Below are 23,396 nucleotides of genomic sequence, written 5' to 3' on the forward strand. Positions count from 1 at the left end.
GGACTGCAGTGTGTGTAATAACTGGACACACTTGAAAATGTGTTTCACCTTTTCAGAAATGAGAAGCAGCAAATGGATCAAAAACATTTTCAGTCACATTTAAAGATCAGTTTTGCTTTATTTGTAAAATCCAACATGAGAGACTCACTAGGAAAAGTTAGAGCAACACAAACACTGAAATAACTGGTTGTTTTTAATTTGAATCTTTAGGACAATTAACCCTGGTCCACCTGACTCAGCTGCAGCTAAACCTGCCTCAAATACTCACAGACTGCAAACAAAACCAGGAAACATCTTTGGACTGAACAACCGACTGTCTCTTCAGCTCAGCTCTATCAAACTGATGAAGACTAGAATGAAACTGCTGCTGCTTTGTCACTGGTTTAACTGAAGCCTACTGAAAACATCACATGTGTGATGATGATGATGATGATGATGATGTGTGTGTGTGTCATATTTATAGTGAACATATTGATCTTTGTCCACAGTGAAACTCTCCCTGATGTTTTTCATCACTGCATCTTCAGGAATCCCAAACCTCCCAGATGTTGTGGCTGTTTCAGTGATTACTGCGACAGCAACAAACAGGTAATAGAGCTGAAACATGACTGGGGGGAAATATTCAATGATGATCCTCAGCACTTGAACTATTATATTTGAGGTTGTTCTGAGAATCTGCCTCACGTCTTAAAGACCCATAAGTCCTGGCTGGTCTGACTGGATGCAGGAGCAGCATTGTGACAGTAGATGGCGGAGGTGTCCCATTTAGCAGGGTTTGACCTGAATGTCTTTTTAACTGTGTGACACTTCTACAAAAAGCTTTAGGCTGTTCTGGATCAGAAGTCAAAAACCCTCCAGGTGGTGTCACTGCATTCATTCAGAGTGTTTTAGTTCCCATGGTTCACCTTCCTCTGCAGCCACTGAGGGTAAATGTTGGTGAAGTTTCTATCATCATCTAATTGAGCTTCATGTCTCTCCCACTTGTGTTTGAAGGAGGCAGCCTGATGGGAGAACATCCATGTATTTGTTTCCAGGTCCAGTGATATGAAGCCTTCTCCATCATCACCATGTTGATCAAAACCAATAGACGTCTTCATTTCCTCAGCTGTATAACACCTGGACACTGTGAACACCAGAGACAGAGACGTCATTAAAGCACAGTGAGACCTGAGCACAGTCAGTCATTAACAGCTGACATCACATCTTCAGCACAGACACACACTGACCCACATACATTGTCACAGGAGCTTCACCTGCAGCTGTTGTTAGTGATGAATGGACTATTGAGCAAATATATATTTGATTTTATAGCTTATTTTATTATTTATGATATTTTATGATTTTTATTTTTGCACATCCTTTGATTTTCTATTCATGTGGTTTTTGATTTGCAACAAGTTTTAATAACATTTGTGCTTTTACTTTTGCATTTTGTTTGTCCCTAGTAGCCAACGTCCCTCCTCTTCAGGTGTGACTTACAGGTACAATTCAGCTTATGTCACATTGGAGATGAGCATGTTTTGCACAGATTTGATCACTGGTGATCGGTACACAATGCATGCTGGCTAGTTTTCTGCCTGACTTGATTCTGACTTGCTCTGACGTCACACAAACATATCAGACATACTGAGACATTCCTTTCAGTGATCATCAATCTTAGGCATCTGTCATTGAGATTCTATTTGAATGTAGCTGCTCATCAGTAAATTTCTACTTCATAAAAGAAGAAACCTGCAGCCTTGATTTACACATTTTGACAATTTAAATAATTTTATTTATGTTTGGGTTTTGATCATTTTCAATAGTATCTTACTGAGGACTGTTATTAAATAGGCCAGAATGATCTACAGAGGAATTTATTCTAAATTGATTTCATGCACAGTCATGAACCCGATACCTTCAGCCAAACCATCGTCTGCAACACAAGTTCAGCAAAACCTGTCTGACTGAACAGGTGACTTTGGACCTCTCCCTTCTTCATTACTGTAGTTGATCTTTAAATAGCCTAATAAACTTCCTGTTGGACAGAGGAGAGAGTGTCTGCTTGGTCTTTTATCTTTTATCAGCACACAACATTTATCAGAACAAGATGAAAACGTTATTTTTGTTGTTTGTCTTCTGTCATGTTTCATCACCAGGTAAAATCACATTGAAATCTTTATTTTAAAATCTTTATTTCTTTCAGTTTTAACTGCATGTTTTTACCTGTAGCACATTTTGTTTCAATTTTACTTCAACTTGGAGTTTGAACTGACTCAGACTACTGAATATATTATATTTAAACCTACATATTATTCCTCACAAAAAGTGTGCTATTAGTTTATTGGTTTTAAACTATATAAAACAGGATGCTATACTTTCACTTTACTTTGCAAGTACCTATCAGAGATTGACTGAACAAGATTATAATCTTTATCTATTAGTCGTCATGTCTTGATCAAGATATACTTAGTATAATTAAGTATAATTATGTACTTTTGCCTTATGCATGATATTTCGGTTAACATTGTGTAGTTTTAGGTGTAATAGCTTTGATTAAATAGTACATGGATGAAACTGAACCAATAGCAACAAAAAAGGCATTTCAATTAAAACATAAATCACCACCTACAACAGGGGAAACTTAAATACAAAGCACGTACCAAGGATAGGAAACATTTTAAATTAAGATACACTAAACAGAAAACAAGGCAGGATTTTAACAATGCTTGAGTATTGAATAGTTGGACTATAGTGAAACTTCCCAGCATGTCTTGAATTAATCATAACTTTACATTTTTACTTTATTTTCCTTTTATTGTTTCTGTTTATAGCAGTATACATGGTTATTATTTTATTTTGTGTTTTATTTAATTTGTCTTAAGTTACTTTTACCAATTTAGTTTGTTTATTCCCACAAAGTCTTCAAATACTACACTCAAAAGTGTACTAGTACATTGATATATACTGAATTAAAACCTTGTTTGTCCCACAGTGAAACACACCCTGAGGTTTTTCTTCACTGCATCTTCTGGAATCCCAAACTTTCCTGAAGTTATGGCTGTTGCAAGGATTGATGACATTGAGGTGGGGTACTGTGATAATAATGGAAATTTAGAAGTAAACCAGGACTGGGTGGAAAATGTGTTCAACGATAATCCTCAGGACTTGGAGTGGTACCGTCAGTGGTGTTTTGAGATTGAACCTGACTTCTTTAAAGCCAGTGTTGAAAGTTTGAAGCAGCGTTTCAACCAAAGTGAAGGTACAGTATGAACTCAGTTATTTTATCCTTTTTACTGCTAAACTGTTTTTGCATCACCAGGTTTATCACTAAAAAGCTTTGAAACTTTGAAACAAACACAACCAGGGTCAGAAAACAGCCTTTATTTCCTTCACTGATCTGTCAAAAATCAAACTGATGGAGCCTCAGATCAGCCTGTACAGGTGTTTGAAGAACCTTCATGAAAGCAGGTAGAGAGGATCACTTGGTTTATTGTCACTGGCAATAACTACCATTGTCACTGTTAAAGTACAAACTAGAAACTGGGTTTTATCACTTATGGATTCTCAGCTCCTGGATCATAAACACACAACAAGACTGTGGGAACAGCAGAGCATCATGCACAATAAGCTCATCTGTCTACTGCAGGTATCATCCAGACATCGTTGTTAATTACAGTCTCTGTCTGTCTCTATTTCAGGTGTCCACATTTTACAGAGGATGAATGGCTGTGACTGGGATGATGAGACTGGAGAGGTTGTTGGTTTTAATCAGTACGGTTACGATGGAGAAGATTTTTTATCACTTGACCTGGAGTCACAGACATGGATCGCTCCTAAACTAGAGGCTGTTACCACCAAACTGAGATGGGATGCTGACAGAGCTAGGAAGAAATACAACGAGATGTACCTCATTCAGGTTTTCCCTGCACGACTGAAGACGTATGTGGAGTATGGGAAAGACTTCCTACTGAGAACAGGTAGAGATACTCATCCAAGATTTATTAGCTTTCACTCATTTTTTCTCTTTTCCTGTTCTGTTTTCTATCTGTACTGAATTTCTTCATCGTTCTTTCCTATTAACCCTTATCTCTCCCCCTTCACCTCCCATCCCTTTCTTTCCCACCTTCTCATTGCTCTGCAGACCTCCCCCAGGTGTCTCTCCTCCAGAAGTCACATGACCTGTAGTTTCATGGACATTGATAATATTGATAACATTCGATCAGACTCAATTACTATTGTATCGAAGCTGCAGATTATACTGTGTCTTTGGGGTTTTCCTTTAGTAGGAGGTTTGAGCTGAGGGTGTTGATCAGTTTTAGTAAGAAATATATGCTGTGTCAAACTGGGGCCTTTCTGTGTGAAGTCTGTATGTTGTCCCTGTATCTGCATGGGTGATATAAAAAATTTTAATACAGATTTTGAACTAAGATATATACAGTATGTGTTCACTCACTCTTCCTCCACTGTTTATATATCCATCTCTTTCCCACCTTCCTTTTCCTCTGCAGACCTCCCCTCAGTGTCTCTCCTCCAGAAGACCCCCTCCTCTCCAGTCAGCTGCCACGCTACAGGTTTCTACCCTGACAAAGCTGACCTGTTCTGGAGGAAAGATGGAGAGCAGCTTCATGAGGACGTGGACCACGGAGAGATCCTCCCCAACAAGGACGGGACCTTCCAGATGAGGGTTGACCTGAACCTTTCATCAGTCAGACCTGAAGACTGGAGCAGGTACGACTGTGTGTTTCAGCTCTCTGGAGTTAAGAACCACATCGTCACTCAACTGGACAAAGACCAGATCAGGACCAACTGGGGTAAGACTGGGATCAGAGGGAGCTGAATGTTACTTGATGTTTGTATTTTAGCCTTTGTCCTGCAATTCAGCTGGAAATGTATCTTCAACAAACTAATATTAACAAACCAGTTCAATAACTGAATGAACCAGTGCTCATCATCCCAGGATCACTGGTCAGATCCTGTGAACCAAACAAGATTCTCAGTAGATTCTTTGATTTCTAAAGTCCTAGAAAGTTTGAAAGCATTTTCCACACATACAGCAACAAACCTTTATGTATGGATGAATAAACTGATGGAGGCTGCACCTCTGTTCTAACCTGCTTCATCTCTGTCTTCATGTTTTTGTTGTTTCATTCACCAGAGACGTCCAGTATCACGACCATCCTCATCATCATATCACTGGTTGTTCTTGTTCTCGTCCTCATCGCTGCTGTTGGATTCATGGTTTACAGAAAGAAACAAGGTGAGAGAGAAAAATGAAAAGATGATCTGTTTAATTGACTTTTTCACTAAATGACCAAACTGTGTCATGAAGTCCACAGTCTGAAACAACCAGCAGTAAGTGTGTCAGGCTCAGAGCCACAGAGTCCTGATAATATGACTGTACTCTGATGATGTAGGAGAGAAGTGAGAAGAAATAAAGTGAGGACTAAACAGAAGAATGGGTTTATTTTTCAGTTTGAGTGAGTAGAAGAAGGGATCAGATTCACTGGGATAAGATGATGAAAGATATTCTGACATTTAACACTGATCCTGAAATGGTTTTCTTTCCTTTTGATTTTAGCCAAAGACCCTCCATCTCGTAAGTAAAACTTTTATTCTATTTCAAATGATGTGATTCACTTTATGCTGTAGATTTAAAATGATTTCAGATTATTGTACAGATGAACTGTTCACTGCAGGATTAGTGGATTAACAGAGTGTTTCTGAATTTACAGCTTCTGTCAGCAGCTCTGAGCTCTCTGAGAGACTGAATCCAGAAACCTGAGTTTCCTCAGATGGGATGAAAAAACCAACATCTGGTCATGTGTCTCATTGTGCATCTACATTCATGTTTTCAGAAGCTGTTTCAACCAACTCACCAAGTTATACAACATATAGTTTTATATATGAGTATATGTTTTTCTGGGTGATAGTATTGACCTGAGAATGCACCAGTGGAGTATTGATTGGTTAATCAGTAATTTAGTAATTTAATTGTGGCCTTGGGTGTAATCTTGAAATAATTCGATTTGGAAACAAACCAGAATAATAACGAAAACTACATGTACATTCTTCATATTTGCTGTTCACCTTCAGTAGTCGATCTCGTCATACATCACCTTCTAGTAGCATCCTCCAGTTTAAAGTGTGTGCCTTCCAGATCCTTATATATTCACTTGCACATACATACATAGTTGCATATGCCTGTGTGTATTTATATACACTGATCAGCCATAACATTATGACCACTGACTGGTAGAGTGAGTAACACTGATTATCTTGTTACTGTGGCACCTGTCAGTGTGTGGGGTAAATTAGGCAGCAGGTGAAAATTAATTCCTTGGATCTGATGCATTAAAAGCAGGAAAAAGTAGTAAGTGTAAGGATCTGAGTGACTTTGACAAGGACCAATCTGTGATGGCTGGATGACTGGGTCAGATCATCTCCCTGGTCTGCAGTGGTCAGTGCCAAACAAAAGTTGTCTAAGGAAGGACAAACAGTGAACCAGCGACAGGTGGAGAATTTGTCTGAGAAGTGATCTCTAACTTGTCATTTTTTACATCTGTGTGTCTTTGAATGGCAGACAAATATGTGCTGCTCTTTCTGACAGTAGAACTATGGAAGCAAAGAGATTCACAGAAGATGCACAGTAAGTTGCAGAGTGACATGAGTACCAACTAACTGCACTGACTCGTGTACAGTATTAGGCAGGTGGTCATGGCTGATCGGTGTATACAAATATATGGTGGGGCAGTTATTTTTTCACATAGGGCCAGGCAGGTCTGGACAGCTATTTCCTTTGATAAATTAAATCAGCATTTATAAACTGCATATTGTATTTACTCTGGTTGTCTTTGTGTAATTGTGCTGAAGGCAGGATTGTAATGCGCGGAACGGCCACTAGGGGCGCGGCCGGTTGTTGAGTAGTTTAGGGAACTGGAGTTTTACAAAGGGAATAGCAGTGGGATGTTAAGTTCGGTGCCTACCGCGTGTGTAGCTAGTGTGCGTCCATAAGACAGGTGGGTTGGTTGCCGCTGTAGTAATGATTACTGTGTGATGATGATTTGTATAGGCCCATAGAGTGTTGATAATTCCTTCGTTCTGGCGTATGTATATGATTAGCAGCTAAGCTAACTGAGGGAGATAGTCGATGTGTTTAGCTAGTTTATGAGTGTCGTTTCCTGTTTGTTATTATTGGGATTATGTTCGGGTTACTCCTCATGTTCATTTGTACCAGTTGTACATACGAGCTGTAACTAATATTTGGTTGTTTCTGTTATTACAGAACCACACAAACACACACACCCACCTACGCTTCAATATTAAACCCCCTGCAAAGTTTAACTGGTTCATCATTGTCTGGGTTCATATGTGCATTCTAACCGGTGCATCTTCCGCGATTACACCAATCGCCGAACCAGCCACCAGTAATAGAGTCTACGTTACAAATTTTGGTCCTTCGAGCCGGATGCGGTAATTACGGAGTGAAGATGGATTATGAACCCCGAAGAAGAGGTGCACGTCCACGTCGGACAGTGCGACCGCCAGGATGGATGACGGAGTATGAGGGATACGCATTGCCGCCTGCTGCTACTGGGGGACAAGCCAGAGTTGAAGAGGAATTCGCCGAGATGACGCCCCTCACCCAGTGCTCGGGAGACACCACACCGAGTAGTGATACATCTCCAAGTTATCATGGAGCTGCAGCACAGGCAACGATGACTAGGCATTCATTAACCAGTGTACCACGTGAGTTTAGAGACATTGTGCACCAACTAGAAGAGGATAATCGGCGTCTACATCTGATGGTCACAGATATGAGGAGGCAGATAGATCATAGTGGTGGTACACTGGCACTAACTAGTCTGCCGCCTCCACAGCTGCAGCCAGACGGTTATCGTCAAGTTGTTGGTGATGACCCTGGAGTCTCCCTACGTCCGATCTTCCAGCCGTCTGCTATACCACTACGCCACCAAACCTTGCCTGTGGTACAAGATAAGGGTGGACAGGAAGAAGAGTGGCCCTTACCTCCACCGCCAGTGTCCATACTTAGTGATTCCCCTGATCATCCGTATGTGCAGTTCGCGCCACCATCACAGGTCCCAGCAACTGTACCAGAACTTAGTGAACGGCTACGTGAGTTACAGTTTCCCCAGTCGGAAACTCAATACACAGACGATGCCAAGTTGCCTAGTTATGGTCTACAGCCGGCTACAGCGGCCCGACCACTGCAGTTTTCTCCTAGTCTGGAAGCCGCCATCCATTCACCAGAACGAGTGTCAACTCCCACATTTCCACTAGCCAGCAGAGAAAGGACTTACAGAGGACCATCGCCATCTATCCCAGAGTTTACCAGGGCTGACCCTAGGCAGTTTGCTAGGCTACGACTTGCTCTGGAGAACATCCTTCCAGGCGACGCCACAGAGAGGTTTAAATATCAGATACTCTGTGACCACCTTAAGTTTGAAGAAGCCCTTCTAATTGCTGATTCCTACAGTAACTCATTCTGTCCATACTCTGACACTATGGCGTCACTCACTAAACAATATGGTCAGCCACACCAGTTGTCACTACAAAGAATTGCAGAGTTAATGGAGGAGCCCAATATTCGACCGAGCGACACAACAGAGTTCAGGAGGTTCGCTCTCAGGGTCCGGGCTTTAGTGGGCATGTTGGAGCAATTAGGAGAAGATGGGCATATAGAACTACAGTGTGGATCACATGTGGCAAGACTGACACGGAAGTTACCCCAAGACCTCCGTGCTGCGTTCCGCCGCTACCTTTATCCACGGAAAGACGGAATCCCATCGCTAAGAGACTTTGCTGAGTGGTTGGAGTATGAGCTGGTTATCCAAGAGGGCGGAGATCGATTAGACAAGGTGGAGGATAACCAAAGGGAGAAAGGCAGCCAGAGAAGGAATAGGAAAGTTAGTAGGAGGACCACTACAGTACTACTTGGGGCTACCCAAGACTATGATGCCCTAGGGTCCTCTCTCAGAATACCCCCTGGCCCAGAAGTTCAAGACAAACCTAAGTCCTATTGCCCCTACTGTAGCAATACCTTGCACTTCCTAGACCAGTGTGGCAACTTCAAGCACCTAACGAAAGAGCAGAAGGCCACATGGATTAAGTCGAACAACCTCTGCTGGCGATGTGGGAGGCACCACCAGGCTGCCCAGTGTCGGCTGAGAGTACAATGTCGAATATGCAAGGGGAAGCACCTCGAGGCATTGCATGAGGTGAATTTACGATCAGTCGCCACCAAACCAGCGAAAGGGCAGGAAACGGAACCAGAGAGTAGGTCGTCAACAGATGTGCTCTATCTGGATAGACGTGCTGGCTGCAACCAAGTTCTCCTAAAAATAAGTAAGGTGCTGTTGAGGAATGGTGAGCATACTTTGGAGACGTTTGCCATACTCGATGATGGATCTGAGAGGACGATCCTACTTCAGGAGGCCACTCAGAAGCTGCAGTTACAAGGGACTCCAGAGAGCTTGACCCTGCGTACCATCAGACAAGGCCTGAGGACAATGCATGGCTCCTCGGTGACAATAAAAGTCTCCCCTGCAGGTCAGCCGGCCAAGTCATTTGTTATTGAGAAGGCCTTTACAGCTGATGATCTGGGCTTGGCGGAACATTCCTACCCAGTTAACGCACTTCAGCGGAGATACCGACATTTGAGGAAGCTGCCGTTGGAGGCATTTTCAACCGCCAGGCCACTCCTGCTAATTGGCTCAGACTGTCCTCACTTAGTGACCCCTATCCAACCTGTGCGCCTAGGCCCACCTGGGGGCCCTGCTGCAGTTAAGACTAGGCTGGGTTGGACACTACAAGGACCAATACCATCTCTTCCACGGTGTAGCCAACCACCACAGTGCCTTTTCCTCTCTACCGCTTCTCCTGTGGCTGAGCTCCGTGAACAGGTGGAGAAGCTCTGGCAACTCGACACCTTACCATATAGAGGTGAGAAGTTTATCACCAGATCCCGGAGGGAAGAACAGGCGATGAATCTTTTGGAGGCAAAAACGGCTAGGGTAGACGTGGATGGTGTGCACAGATACGCCACCCCACTCCTGCGTGTGAATGACATGCCTGTGCTTTCATCACCACCAGAAGCAGTGCTTCCGAACCTACGTAGTACAGAGAGGCGCCTCCGCAGAGACCAAGATAAGGCCAAGGCCTACGAAGAGGAGATCCTGAAGTTAGTGGTGGCAGGTTATGCTACCGAAGTGACAGAAGAGCAGGTGAAAACCTCAGATGAGTCGTGGTTCATTCCCCACCACATGGTGACGCATAACCGAAAGAATCGGGTTGTGTTCAATTGCTCGTTCACCTATCAGGGCCAAAACCTCAACGAACTGCTCCTGCCTGGCCCGAATTTGGGTGCCTCCCTCCTTGGGGTCCTGCTGCGGTTTAGAGAACACTCCATTGCCCTCAGCAGTGACATAAGAGGGATGTTTCACCAGGTGAGACTACTGCCCGAGGACCGGCCGTTGCTGCGGTTCCTCTGGCGGAGCCTACGAGAGAATGCCCAACCCAAGGTGTACGAATGGCAGGTCCTTCCATTTGGGACAACGTGTTCTCCGTGCTGTGCAATCTATGCCCTCCAGAGACATGTACGAGACCACAGGCAGCAAGGGGATCCTATCTGCGACTCCATTGAGAAGCATTTTTACGTGGACAATTGGTTGCAAAGCTTCTCCACTCCGGAAGAGGCTAGAGCCATTATGGACCAGCTGAGAGAGCTGTTGTCGGAAGGAGGATTTGAGCTACGACAGTGGGCTAGCAACACACCAGACCTCCTTGATCATCTTTCGAAGGAGCTGAGGTCGGAAAGCAGTGAACAGTGGCTGAATCACACTGATATGAACCCTCAAGAGCCTGCTTTAGGGTTGCGCTGGATGTGCAACTCTGACACACTCCACTACAAATCGAAATCATTAGAGAGCAGCCCTCCCACCATGAGGAGCATTTATAGGGTTCTGGCTAGTCAGTACGACCCGTTGGGGTTCCTCATTCCGTTCACAACTAGGGCTAAAGTGCTCGTCCAACAATTATGGGCCAAGAGACGTGAATGGGATGACCCCCTCCTTCCTGGTGATCTACTGTCTGCTTGGGATACGTGGGAAGGGGAACTCCAGCACCTTGACCACATCTGCCTACGGCGCTGCTACGTTAGCCCAGCCCTGGACAGTCCTGAAAGCAGACGAGAGTTGCACATCTTCTGTGATGCATCACAACAAGCTTACGGTAGCGTAGGATACCTACGCACAGAAGATGCAGCGGGACATGTGGAGGTTGCCTTTCTGACTGCCCGCTCCAGAGTGACTCCTAAACGTCAGCTTTCCATACCACGACTGGAATTGTGCGCAGCCCTAACTGGTGCGCAACTAGCCAGTCTATTGACTAAAGAGCTCACCCTGCCGATGTCTCGAGCTGTGATGTGGACGGACTCCACTACCGTCCTCACCTGGATTCAGTCTGATTCCTGCCATTATAAAGTTTTCGTGGGTACAAGAATTGCCGAAATCCAGGAACTCACAGACAGCCAGGCTTGGCGTTATGTGTCCACAGTGGACAATCCGGCAGACGACCTCACCCGAGGAAAAAGACTGCAAGATCTCACAGACCAATCTCGGTGGTCCCAAGGACCTTCGTTCCTGCTGCTTCCACCAGAACAATGGCCAGAGCGCTTAATCCCTTCACATGAAGATGTAGAAGAGGAGCAGCGCAAGCCCATGGTCTGCTTGGTGTCCTCAGCAGCCGCCAACCCCTTGCCAGACGCACAACAGTTCAGCAGCTATAGTGAGCTGCTGAAGGAGAGTGCGAAGTGCCTTCACGGGGCGGCTGATGGGTCGGGAGAGACCTTGACAGCAGAAGACTACAAAGAGGCAGAGCGTAGTCTCCTGAGATCTGCCCAGAGGGACAGCTTCCCTGATGAGATCCAGTGCTTGGTCTCGGGGAAACCTGTTCCCTCATCGAGCCGTTTGATTACCCTGGCACCTGAATATGATAAGTCCCTCCAGCTGATTAGAGTGGGTGGGCGACTGAGACGCTGTCAAGACTCGGTAGTCGATGTTCATCCTGTCGTCTTGGATCCGAAGCATCCGGTGACGAGGTTGCTCATCAGAGAAGCTGATAGTGATTTGAAGCACCCCGGGGCAGAGAGGCTTTTCGCGGAGCTGAGGAGAAGATTTTGGATTCTCCGAGGCCGGGAAGCCATAAGACGAGAGCAACGTTCATGCCCTGAGTGTCAAAGGTGGAGAGCTCGGCCGATCAACCCAAAGATGGCAGACCTGCCACTTTCTCGCCTTAGACTACATCATCCAGTTTTTTTCTCAACTGGGATGGACTGCTTTGGTCCGATGCAGGTGAAGGTTGGACGTAGAAATGAGAAACGCTGGGGCCTGCTTTTTAAATGTTTAACAACCCGAGCTGTTCATATAGAGGTGCTAGCCAGTATCAACACCGACTCATTCCTGATGGCTCTGAGAAGATTCATCTCCCGTCGCGGGAAACCGGCTGAGTTGCTCTGTGACCAGGGCACTAATTTTCGTGGGGGTGATCGAGAACTGAAGGAAGCCTTTAAGGCCCTGCATCCTTCCTTACAAGCCAAGTTAGCCGAGCATCAGATTAAGTTCCAATATAACCCACCAAGCGCTCCCCATTTTGGAGGGGTCAGGGAGCGTGAAATCAGGTCTATCAAGGCTGCTTTGAGCTCCGCCTTGGGTTCACAGATGGTGAGTGGAGAGGTACTGTACACGGTCCTAGTGGAGATAGAGGGGATCCTTAACTCTAAGCCCTTGGGGTATGTGTCGTCAGACCTAGCTGATCTGGATCCTATTACCCCTAATCTGTTGCTGATGGGGCGGCTAGACCCTTCACTTCCCCAGGTTATATACCATGACTCAGAGATCATCGGACGTCGTCATTGGAAGACCTGTCAGGTGTTGGCCGACCGCTTCTGGACCCAGTTCCTGCGTCACTACTTGCCAACTCTTCAGACCCGGTCCAAGTGGCAGACAGATACATCACCCATTCAGCTTGGTACGGTGGTGATGATAGTGGATCCCCAACTACCCAGAGCATCATGGCCAGTGGGGGAAATCAGCAGAGTATTTCCGGGAGCTGATGGCTTGATTCGATCGGCAGAGGTCAAGGTGAAGGATCGTAGATATGTGCGACCAGTGAGTCGTCTAATCCAACTCCCAGCTTTTCCAGAACAAGATGGACAATAATGACTTTATTCTGCAAACTTGCTAGGGCAAGTTTGGGGGCGGCTGTGCTGAAGGCAGGATTGTAATGCCCGGAACGGCCACTAGGGGCGCGGCCGGTTGTTGAGTAGTTTAGGGAACTGGAGTTTTACAAAGGGAATAGCAGTGGGATGTTAAGTTCGGTGCCTACCGCGTGTGTAGCTAGTGTGCGTCCATAAGACAGGTGGGTTGGTTGCCGCTGTAGTAATGATTACTGTGTGATGATGATTTGTATAGGCCCATAGAGTGTTGATAATTCCTTCGTTCTGGCGTATGTATATGATTAGCAGCTAAGCTAACTGAGGGAGATAGTCGATGTGTTTAGCTAGTTTATGAGTGTCGTTTCCTGTTTGTTATTATTGGGATTATGTTCGGGTTACTCCTCATGTTCATTTGTACCAGTTGTACATACGAGCTGTAACTAATATTTGGTTGTTTCTGTTATTACAGAACCACACAAACACACACACCCACCTACGCTTCAATATTAAACCCCCTGCAAAGTTTAACTGGTTCATCATTGTCTGGGTTCATATGTGCATTCTAACCGGTGCATCTTCCGCGATTACACCAATCGCCGAACCAGCCACCAGTAATAGAGTCTACGTTACAGTAATATTATAAGTGTGTTATTATTATTACATTATGTAATTATTATTATAATGTAATATTAAGTTTGATCATCAGAATCATTTAAAAGTAGCAAATATGCAAAAAAATAAAATAAAATCTGTAAGGGGGCAAGTACTTTTGGATGGCACTGTAATACTGAGCTTCCACAGGAGTTCACCAACTTTTGCCGCATTTAACTGTATAATCAATGATCACAAATTAATATTAAATGTTATAAATGTTAAACTTAGTTATGTTTTCCTTTCTGGTTTGCTGCTCTTTGTTTGTTTGTGGCTCTTTCTCCTCTGTGACTGTTGTTGCAGTAACCTGACCAGTCAGTGTTTTACAGAGGAGTTAGATGAGACCATAGAGACCAGACTGAGCAGAGTTAGTTCCCAGACCAGTTTAGCTCAGCACAAACTCTGACGTAGGGAGGAAACAGCTGCCAACACCTCTGTAAAAGATGCTTCTAACAACTTTACAACTGGTTGATGGAAAAAAGAAAATCAATTATTATTAAGCAGGTTTCTAATGACAGGAAAAGAAGTGAGAGACTGAGATGAAAAGATGTGTCAAACATGAGAAAATCTAAACTAATACAAATGATGCAATAACCATTCTGTGCCAGACTCTGTACTTGCTGCTTCACACTTGATGCATTAGATAAACTGTGTTAAATGATCAAGAGTATTTTGGACTTTAGCAGGCAGACAAGTGCAGACAGATCAGACAGAGCTTCAGCTGAAACAGGAACAGATGCAACAACAACAGGAACAGACATTTACTTTAAACACACAGAACCTTTGAAACAAGTCCAGTCCCACACATGGTCCAGCTCTGAATATATAATGATAATAATAATATAAATCTAATAATGCACAGAGTGAAGTTCCTGTTCACCAATCAATCAAAGATCCAAACTGATTGATCATAGCTTCATTCCAGGTTTAACAGCCAGTGATTGTTTATAAAGTCATGATGATTCCCACTCCGGTACAGTAGGTGGCGGTGTTGTGTCCAAGTCTGTTCCCCCTTCGAGACGCGTTTCCCCCCAGTCAAAACTGTGATGTCTGCAGCGCCCTTCCTGGGTGGTTAGGGTCAGGGTGAGGTCAGGGTCAGGGTCAGGGTCAAGGCGTTAAGGGGAAACATGTGGACGCGGGAACAGACTTCGATCCAACAGCGGCAGCTCCTTTAACGATGTTAGTCCGCCACGCCAGGAAAACCACAGAAGAAGAAGAAGAAGACGCAGTTAACCGCGAAATTCAACAAAGCAAAGTAAGTTGAAACAGGAAATAAAATAGTTGAACGTCCTGACAAAGTTCGTTGGGTCAAACTGGTCGTTATCACTGTGACTTAGAAAGTGTCTGGTTTCAGTTTCATGGTGGGAATGTTGTCAAAAAACGCTCGCTAGCTTTTCGGCTAATGTTAGCTCTCTGAGCTAACTAGCCTGCTAGCAGCCTGCCCAGGTAACAAGCTACCGTTAGCTAACTGATGCGCTTCATTATTTTAGGGAAAGTGACGCTGAAATAGCAATAGCTGTAGAATATTAGAAAGTACTGCGATTATACACATTGTCCTTCATTAACAGTTCCCGAAAAATTAAACAGGACTTATAAAGGTCTCAATAATATTCAAATATTCATCTTTTTTGTCTGATAGATTAATTTAATCCTGGTATTCAAACTTAATTTGTGGAAAACAGATTTTCTAATGATTTTACTGTTGTTTGACTTCTCATTCAATAAACAAAGAAAAAAACTTGGAACATTTTACCTGATTTATTGTATGTAGACTCCACACAGAAAGGCCCCTGATGGGTTTCAAACCAGGAACCTTCTTGCTGTGAGGCAACAGTGTTGTTTAATTCATTCCTGTGTCATAATTTATAAACTGATCAGACTTTCATGTACAAATATCTCAAAGCTGTACCTAAATGAAATACTTCACTTAGTAAATTCACTGCAGGGTAATACTACTGAATCCCCATGTGTGATGAATGTGGACTGAATGTGAGTCTGGTCCATTGATATAATTGTCTGATATTACTGTTTAAATAAAAACCTGGTAGTGTCAGTGGTGGAAGAGGAACTTTGAATATTTTATCAACAAAATGTACTTAAAGTATCAAAAGTAAAAGTACTTGTTTCATGTATAACTACTATTGTCACAATCCAAGTTCTGGTCCAGTCTCTGCTCCATGTTTTCCTGCTCCTGTTACTTTCTGGACTTTCTACTTATCCAGTTTCCAGATTTTCCTGCCTCCCATTTTCCATCATGACTCACATCGAAAGAAAAAACGTAATACTCACCACTCCTTGTTGTTGTGAAAACCGTTATGTGCCTGGATGTGTTGTTTACTGCACAGCTGTTCAACCTTAAACATGATAGAGCTTTTTTTGCTTTTGCTGCTTCCTGTCACACATTCAGGTAAGATCCACATTAAAAATCCTGTTTTAAATATTTTGTTGGGGAAAAGTGTTGGATCATCCAGTTTCACTTTCACTTTTGTTCCACAGTCTTTAAAATGTTTTATCATTATAAGACAAACATGAATTTGGTTTCTTAGCTCAGTTGATTTTTTTGTGTGTGTGTTTTGTTTTTAAATAAATTGAAAAATGACCAGAGAGACTTTTGTCATGTTTTACACCAAAATCCTGGCTGTCTCAGAATGCAGATAAAAACACGGCAGGGCAAGGCGATGATGTGCACAGTTTATTGGCAACTAAGGCAAAAATACTCAAGAGTGTCCAGGGAAACATAAGTGGAAAATGCAGAATCAAAGCATAAACCTGGTGGTGTGGCACAAAAAATAAACAGCAAGCAAGGAGCAAAACGATGAAAACAAGTCAGACTGCTGGGAAAGCTCAGAAACAAACAGACTGGCCAACAAAAGATGGGACAAAAACTCATAACAAAGGCAGGTATATATACACACATTAAGTGATTACTAACAGGTGAAATCAATAAAGACAAATAAGCAACGTAAAGCAGGGAAACATAGAACAAGGCAACACAGGAAACAACAAAGTAAACGTCCCAAACATGACTCCATGGCAGATCCTGATCATAATTTTTTTTTTTATACAGTAAAGCTACAAATAGTATATTAGCTATTATTATAGTGACAGCAGATATAAATTCCTGTATTCAGCTGTATGAAATGTGTTATCAGTTATGTCAACATTGACAATAGTGTCGTTCTTATTCAACCTTGCAGGAAACAATTGAGCAGTGAAAAAACTGAAATTATAATTATTTGCTATAAAAAGTGTCTGTCTCCCAGAAATTGTTGGTGCATCGTGTATAATGTTGAGTTCAGGATGTGGGTGACCATCAATAACCAGTTCATCTTAATGGATTTAGGTTCTCATTGATCACCACTGGATTTTAGGGTTGACTGAGTTTCATTAAGTCATACATGAAAAACTAAATTTTAACTGAAAAATGAAGATTTAAGCCTGAGACAGTTTACAAACATTTTTAAAGTAGAGAAAAATAATTTGATGTGAAAAATCTTTCATACACAAATATTTTTTTTTAGCTATTTAGCTTATTTTTTCTGGGTTCAAGTTCAAAGACTTTAGCTTTCAGCCAACTACCCTAAATATGTTTAATATTGTATAAATACAGGTTTAGAAAGTAAACACAACTATCTTACTTTATTTCTTTGTCCTGTGGTGACTGAACAGGAATTGAAAGTCTGTTTTTCTCATAGAATTAAGAACTGATTATAAATGAAAACTGATTTTTTTTTTTCTTTTTTAATTGTTTGACCTGAAACCTTTGGTTTGTCTTACAGTGAAACACTCTCTGACATATTTCCTCACTGCATCCTCTGGACTACAGACCTTCCCAGAGTTTGTGGGTGTGTTGATGGTTGATGGAGTTGAGATGGGTTATTGTGACAGTGACAGTAAAACTGTTGAACCCAGACAGGACTGGGTCAGAAAATTAGCCAAAGCTTATCCTCAGCAGTTGGAGTGGCTTGCTAGCCGCTGCATGGTAACGCATGAGCGTACAAAAGTGGTAATTAAGAATTTAGACGAGCACTTCAACCAGACTGGAGGTAAATTTTTGTTTGATTTGTACTAACCAGTTTTTTCATGTTTTGTTAATCATTGATTTATTAACAAAATTAATCGATAAATATCATTCTCATTTTTACTGCAGTCTCTGTCTTTCTCTTTGTCAGGTATTCACATTTTCCAGGACATGGAGGGCTGTGAATGGGATGATGAGACTGGAGACATTGATGGACATGCTCTCTTTGGTTATGATGGAGAAGACTTTGTATCATTGGATGCGAAGACACAGACATGGCAGTTCACAGAAAAGGCTGCAGCCTATAAAGACAAGTTGGAAAGTGACAAAGGTCAATTAGATGGCTATAGTTACCTCCTCATTAACATTTGTCCCCAGTTTTTGAAGACCTTTTTGATCAATGGGAGCAGCTTTCTGCAGAGAACAGGTAGAGTCACATGACCTGATGTAGTGTCATGATGTGAATACTGAATTTCTAATGTGCAGTTACAGTGAACATGAACTGACACAGAGCCCCACTGAGATGTTTCTGTTGATTTAATCTGACTACATTGAACTAGTAACTGTAGCTTCTAGTTAATTTGTAGACAAAGACTTGTCAGGTCTAACAAACTGTGGACTTAAATGCAGACAAATCAGAAAGGCAGGATGGAGGAACTACAGGGTTTTATTCCTGGAACAGGCAGAGCAAACAGGTTCAATCAGAGATAATGACAAAGTCAAGGCAGAAACAATAAGGGAATGCTGAAGGGACAGGAAGTAATACAAAATAAGAGTCGGGGAACAGGAAATGCGGCAGGAGTGTGTGGACTTTATATCAAGAAAATGATGATCATCTTCTAAATAATATAGTTTATGTAAAGATTAAAACAGTAGTTTCCAATATGACTTCTCCATAAAAACCTTTATAATTGTGTTATGTTTGTCCTGGTGGGATAATTTTATGTAAAGTAGTTAAAACATCTGTTACTATCTAATCATGTCAGGTTGAGTCAGAGGAGAGTGAGCATTTTACTTTGATACTTACATCACATAGTACATTATTCTAACAATATGTGCACTTGCATGTAGTTTTACTTTGTTTGTAATTTTACAAAGCTGTATTGGTTCTTCTATTTGAGAGAATAACTGAGTATTTCTTCCATGGTCTGTCCGTCTGTGTGCAGACCTCCCCTCAGTGTCTCTCCTCCAGAAGACCCCCTCCTCTCCAGTCAGCTGCCACGCTACAGGTTTCTACCCTGACAAAGCTGACCTGTTCTGGAGGAAAGATGGAGAGCAGCTTCATGAGGACGTGGACTACGGAGAGATCCTCCCCAACAAGGACGGGACCTTCCAGATGAGGGTTGACCTGAACCTTTCATCAGTCAGACCTGAAGACTGGAGCAGGTACGACTGTGTGTTTCAGCTCTATGGAGTTAAGAACGACATCGTCACCAAACTGGACAAAGACCAGATCAGGACCAACTGGGGTAAGACTGGGATCAGAGGGAGCTGAATGTTACTTGATGTTTGTATTTTAGCCTTTGTCCTGCAATTCAGCTGGAAATGTATCTTCAACAAACTAATATTAACAAACCAGTTCAATAACTGAATGAACCAGTGCTCATCATCCCAGGATCACTGGTCAGATCCTGTGAACCAAACAAGATTCTCAGTAGATTCTTTGATTTCTAAAGTCCTAGAAAGTTTGAAAGCATTTTCCACACATACAGCAACAAACCTTTATGTATGGATGAATAAACTGATGGAGGCTGCACCTCTGTTCTAACCTGCTTCATCTCTGTCTTCATGTTTTTGTTGTTTCATTCACCAGAGACGTCCAGTATCACGACCATCCTCATCATCATATCACTGGTTGTTCTTGTTCTCGTCCTCATCGCTGCTGTTGGATTCATGGTTTACAGAAAGAAACAAGGTGAGAGAGAAAAATGAAAAGATGATCTGTTTAATTGACTTTTTCACTAAATGACCAAACTGTGTCATGAAGTCCACAGTCTGAAACAACCAGCAGTAAGTGTGTCAGGCTCAGAGCCACAGAGTCCTGATAATATGACTGTACTCTGATGATGTAGGAGAGAAGTGAGAAGAAATAAAGTGAGGACTAAACAGAAGAATGGGTTTATTTTTCAGTTTGAGTGAGTAGAAGAAGGGATCAGATTCACTGGGATAAGATGATGAAAGATATTCTGACATTTAACACTGATCCTGAAATGTTTTTCTTTCCTTTTGATTTTAGCCACAGACCCTCGATCTCGTAAGTAAAACTTTTATTCTATTTCAAATGATGTGACTCACTTTATGCTGTAGATTTAAAATGATTTCAGATTATTGTACAGATGAACTGTTCACTGCAGGATTAGTGGATTAACAGAGTGTTTCTGAATTTACAGCTCCTGACAGCAGCTCTGAGAGACTGAATCCAGAAACCTGAGTGTCAGATGTTACAGTTATAAGAAGTAAACCTGTGGCAGAATGAGACAGGTGCTTCTGTTTAATGCAGCTTCGCTCGGCTGAATTAATGAAAAATATAGTATCTGCTTTCAGTTACAAACTATCCACATCCAAAAACCACATACATAACTTCAGTGTCTGTGTTTCCAGGCTTAGTCACACATTCAGTATTCACATGCCAACATTTCAGTAAGGATTTCCTCAGTAGGTCATGGAGCAAACAGATATGATGCTGTATCTTTGTTCTGATATTGGTTTATCTGTTTGCTTACAGAACAGCATAACTAACAATCTTAACACTTTTTACTGCATCTTTATTCCATGAAACATCAGAAACTCAGGAGCCACTGACCAACTCAGGAAAGTTCTCACAGCCTCACTGGGCTCAAGTTACTTGTGACTGACCCTCATGGTCCAGGTCGTCAGATTTGTCTTTTATCAAAACTCTGACAAACATCAACAAATCCCATAAATAACATATTTCATAAAATGTGACCGTACATTTTGTGTCACACAGACTTTAACTGAATTACCTTACAGATGTTTTCCTGCAACACTATCAAACTGATTATTACAAACTATTGCACCAAACTCAGCTGATTACATCAAATATATTCAACTTTATGTCATTGACATGTAAAAAATATACTTTTAATGTCATTACGCTGGTTTAGATTTAATTAAATCTAACGTTATATGAAATAACTCAAAGTGGTCATAAGATATGAGCAGCTGAATAAGGCAGGATGATTGAACCTTCAGAAAATGTAGCTTCTGTAAAATGTTCAAACTCTGTTAAACAAATGATTGTCCTTAAAAGTGACAGCAGATTTAAAGTCCTTTTTTATGTTACTATGTTAATGACATGAACAGTTTATTATAATGTTCACAAATAATACAAGAGTCTCTGAAACCAAACTTTTTCTGACTGACCTGTAACATACAAGTGAGAGGACATCAGTCCACATTCAGTTTGTTACTTTTCTTCTTCCTGAATATTTTTTCAGTCCTGTTTGTTTGTTTGGACTGTTTCCATGTTGCTGTCTAAACACTCAATAAAGAGAAGTTTGACTACAGCTGCTTTTCCTGTCACAGCTTTGTCCAGTTTGGTGATGATGGTGTGACTGTTCAACACTCATCTAATCTGTTGTTTCATATCAGACTGAATCTCTAATAGTATCATGTACTGTAACTACTGTACACATGAGGAAATATATCAAACACAACAGCTTGACTTTCTAATATTGGAGACTTTCTTCATCAGTTCAAATGTTCACTGGATGGGAACAAGTGTTACAGTCCATTCAGCATCATCAGTGCTCTCCAGATGCTTTGAGGAAAAAATCCTGTCTGGGAAAATGTGGAGATTTTCTTGAATTAATCATCTTCTTCTATGGTTCCTGGTCCCTGTCAAGACAAATAGGAAAAACCAAATCTTGCCTGTTATAGAAAACAGGAAATGATTTCATGTACAAGAGGAAAAAGGAAAACCAATAGGAAATATGGAAAAGTAGAAAACTTACTATTAACAAGCTGGAACCCTGAAATACAGTTGAAGAACAATTTTACAAAATGATCGACACTTTGGAATTTCTGAAAGGACTCAGAGCTTTACTATGGCTCACCAAAGGACCTGCACTGAATATTCAGGTATGTGCTACTATATATTTCTACTGTTTGCAGATGGTCCAGAATGCAGCGGCCAGATTGTTAACTGGTGCAAAAAGACGTGATCATGTCAGTCCAATTTTAGCATCGCTCCACTGACTTCCTGTCTCCTTCAGAATTCAACTCACAGACCATCTTGTGTCCACATGGTGTTGGCTCTCATTGGACACAATAATAAGTTAACAGGCCTGTGGGCTGAATATAGCAACGGTGCTACAGCAGTTTTTCCTGCTATCATTGTGTGAGGGGGACAGTCTGTGTTTTCCAAAGAATCCAACTTTCTTCACTGATGCAGCTGAGAGTGGGAGACCCAGTCCAGTTCTCCCAATACATGAATATGCTGCTCCTGTGTCCACTATAAACTGTTGGTCCTGTATGGTTACTGTTATAGTGGGCTCCTCCTGTGGTCGTGTCGATATGACTGGTAATAATGTTTCCCCCCTTGTACGTCCATGGGTTGGTAGGACCCTGAGGTGCCCTGTTTGGTTACAACTCCAGCATACTTCTCCTTTTTCAGCATCACTGCTGCTGTAGACCTTTGGCTCCCTGTTCCAGTCTTCAGGTGTTCTTTCCTCCTGCTTCTGCTCGTCCTGTCTACCAGGGATACTGGTGTCTTTGGCTCTGTGATGACACATGCTGGGTTCCACCTCTTCACAACATGCAATATCAAAGGTGCCCAATAGGGGCCACTGACAGCCTCCTTTGGTTCTAATATGGCATTTGTCTGTGCATTTCACAATTTGGCTTTTTAATGAAATCACTGAAGGCTGACACTGCCTTTCCACTCCCCACACACTTACCTGCACAGAGACCTAGGAACTTCTGATTCCTCTTACTGTTTTTATTCTTATCAGTACAACTAGTTTATCAACAGTTTCTGCTGTTCTGTGGTTTGGTTTATTATAGGTGAACTCAAGCCGGTCCTCACCGTCAGCCTCTGGTGTCTGGATTTTACCAGTCAGCTCTTTTGGGCCTGACAGTTATGGACAGTCGTGGATCTACAGCCCACTTGTCTTCTTCTACTGATACAAATCCCCTGCAAGTTACGACAATAACCTGTGGATTTTCATGCAGCCGCCCTAAACTGGTCTGAGGGTTTAGCAGTCCAGATTCTGTTTAATATAACAACTCACTGCCTCTTCCTGCAGCTGCGTTAGATTTACAAATGTAGTCGACTGCCACAAGTTTAAACTGATCAGCTGTGTGTGAGAGGGAGGCCTGTAAATGACCATTAAATTCCCCTTTCACTGAATTGGCCTGGCACCTTCACATCCACCAATAGAGGGCGGTGTAGTTCCACAGATTACTTCACTAAGGATTTCACAAGGAAGGACTTTATTATTAAATGGAGCCAAATATTACTTAAGAACACTTTATTTATATATGTTGGCA

General features: G+C 42.3%; 1 protein-coding gene across 2 annotated transcripts in view; it reads left to right on the forward strand.

Annotated features, from left to right (window-relative positions):
* The first annotated feature begins 16,112 nt into the window (after positions 1-16,112).
* The window catches only part of LOC113126007 (major histocompatibility complex class I-related gene protein-like), a 30,739-nt gene continuing 23,455 nt past the window's right edge, over positions 16,113-23,396 (forward strand). The window contains exons 1-7 of one of the 2 annotated variants that reach the window (XR_003295235.2): positions 16,113-16,271; positions 17,644-17,910; positions 18,037-18,312; positions 19,052-19,354; positions 19,699-19,800; positions 20,122-20,139; positions 20,276-20,410. Coding sequence is in view for 1 of the 2 variants with exons in the window: in XM_026299737.2 (XP_026155522.1) it covers positions 16,190-16,271; positions 17,644-17,910; positions 18,037-18,312; positions 19,052-19,354; positions 19,699-19,800; positions 20,122-20,139; positions 20,276-20,316 (1,089 nt within the window). In the remaining variant the exon portion in view is untranslated. Of the gene's footprint in view, positions 16,272-17,643; positions 17,911-18,036; positions 18,313-19,051; positions 19,355-19,698; positions 19,801-20,121; positions 20,140-20,275; positions 21,413-23,396 lie in introns of those variants that run through there. The other variant, XM_026299737.2, reaches the window with a different exon arrangement.

The sequence above is a fragment of the Mastacembelus armatus genome, chromosome 11 (assembly GCF_900324485.2).
Source record: "Mastacembelus armatus chromosome 11, fMasArm1.2, whole genome shotgun sequence".
Taxonomy (NCBI): Eukaryota; Metazoa; Chordata; class Actinopteri; order Synbranchiformes; family Mastacembelidae; genus Mastacembelus; species Mastacembelus armatus.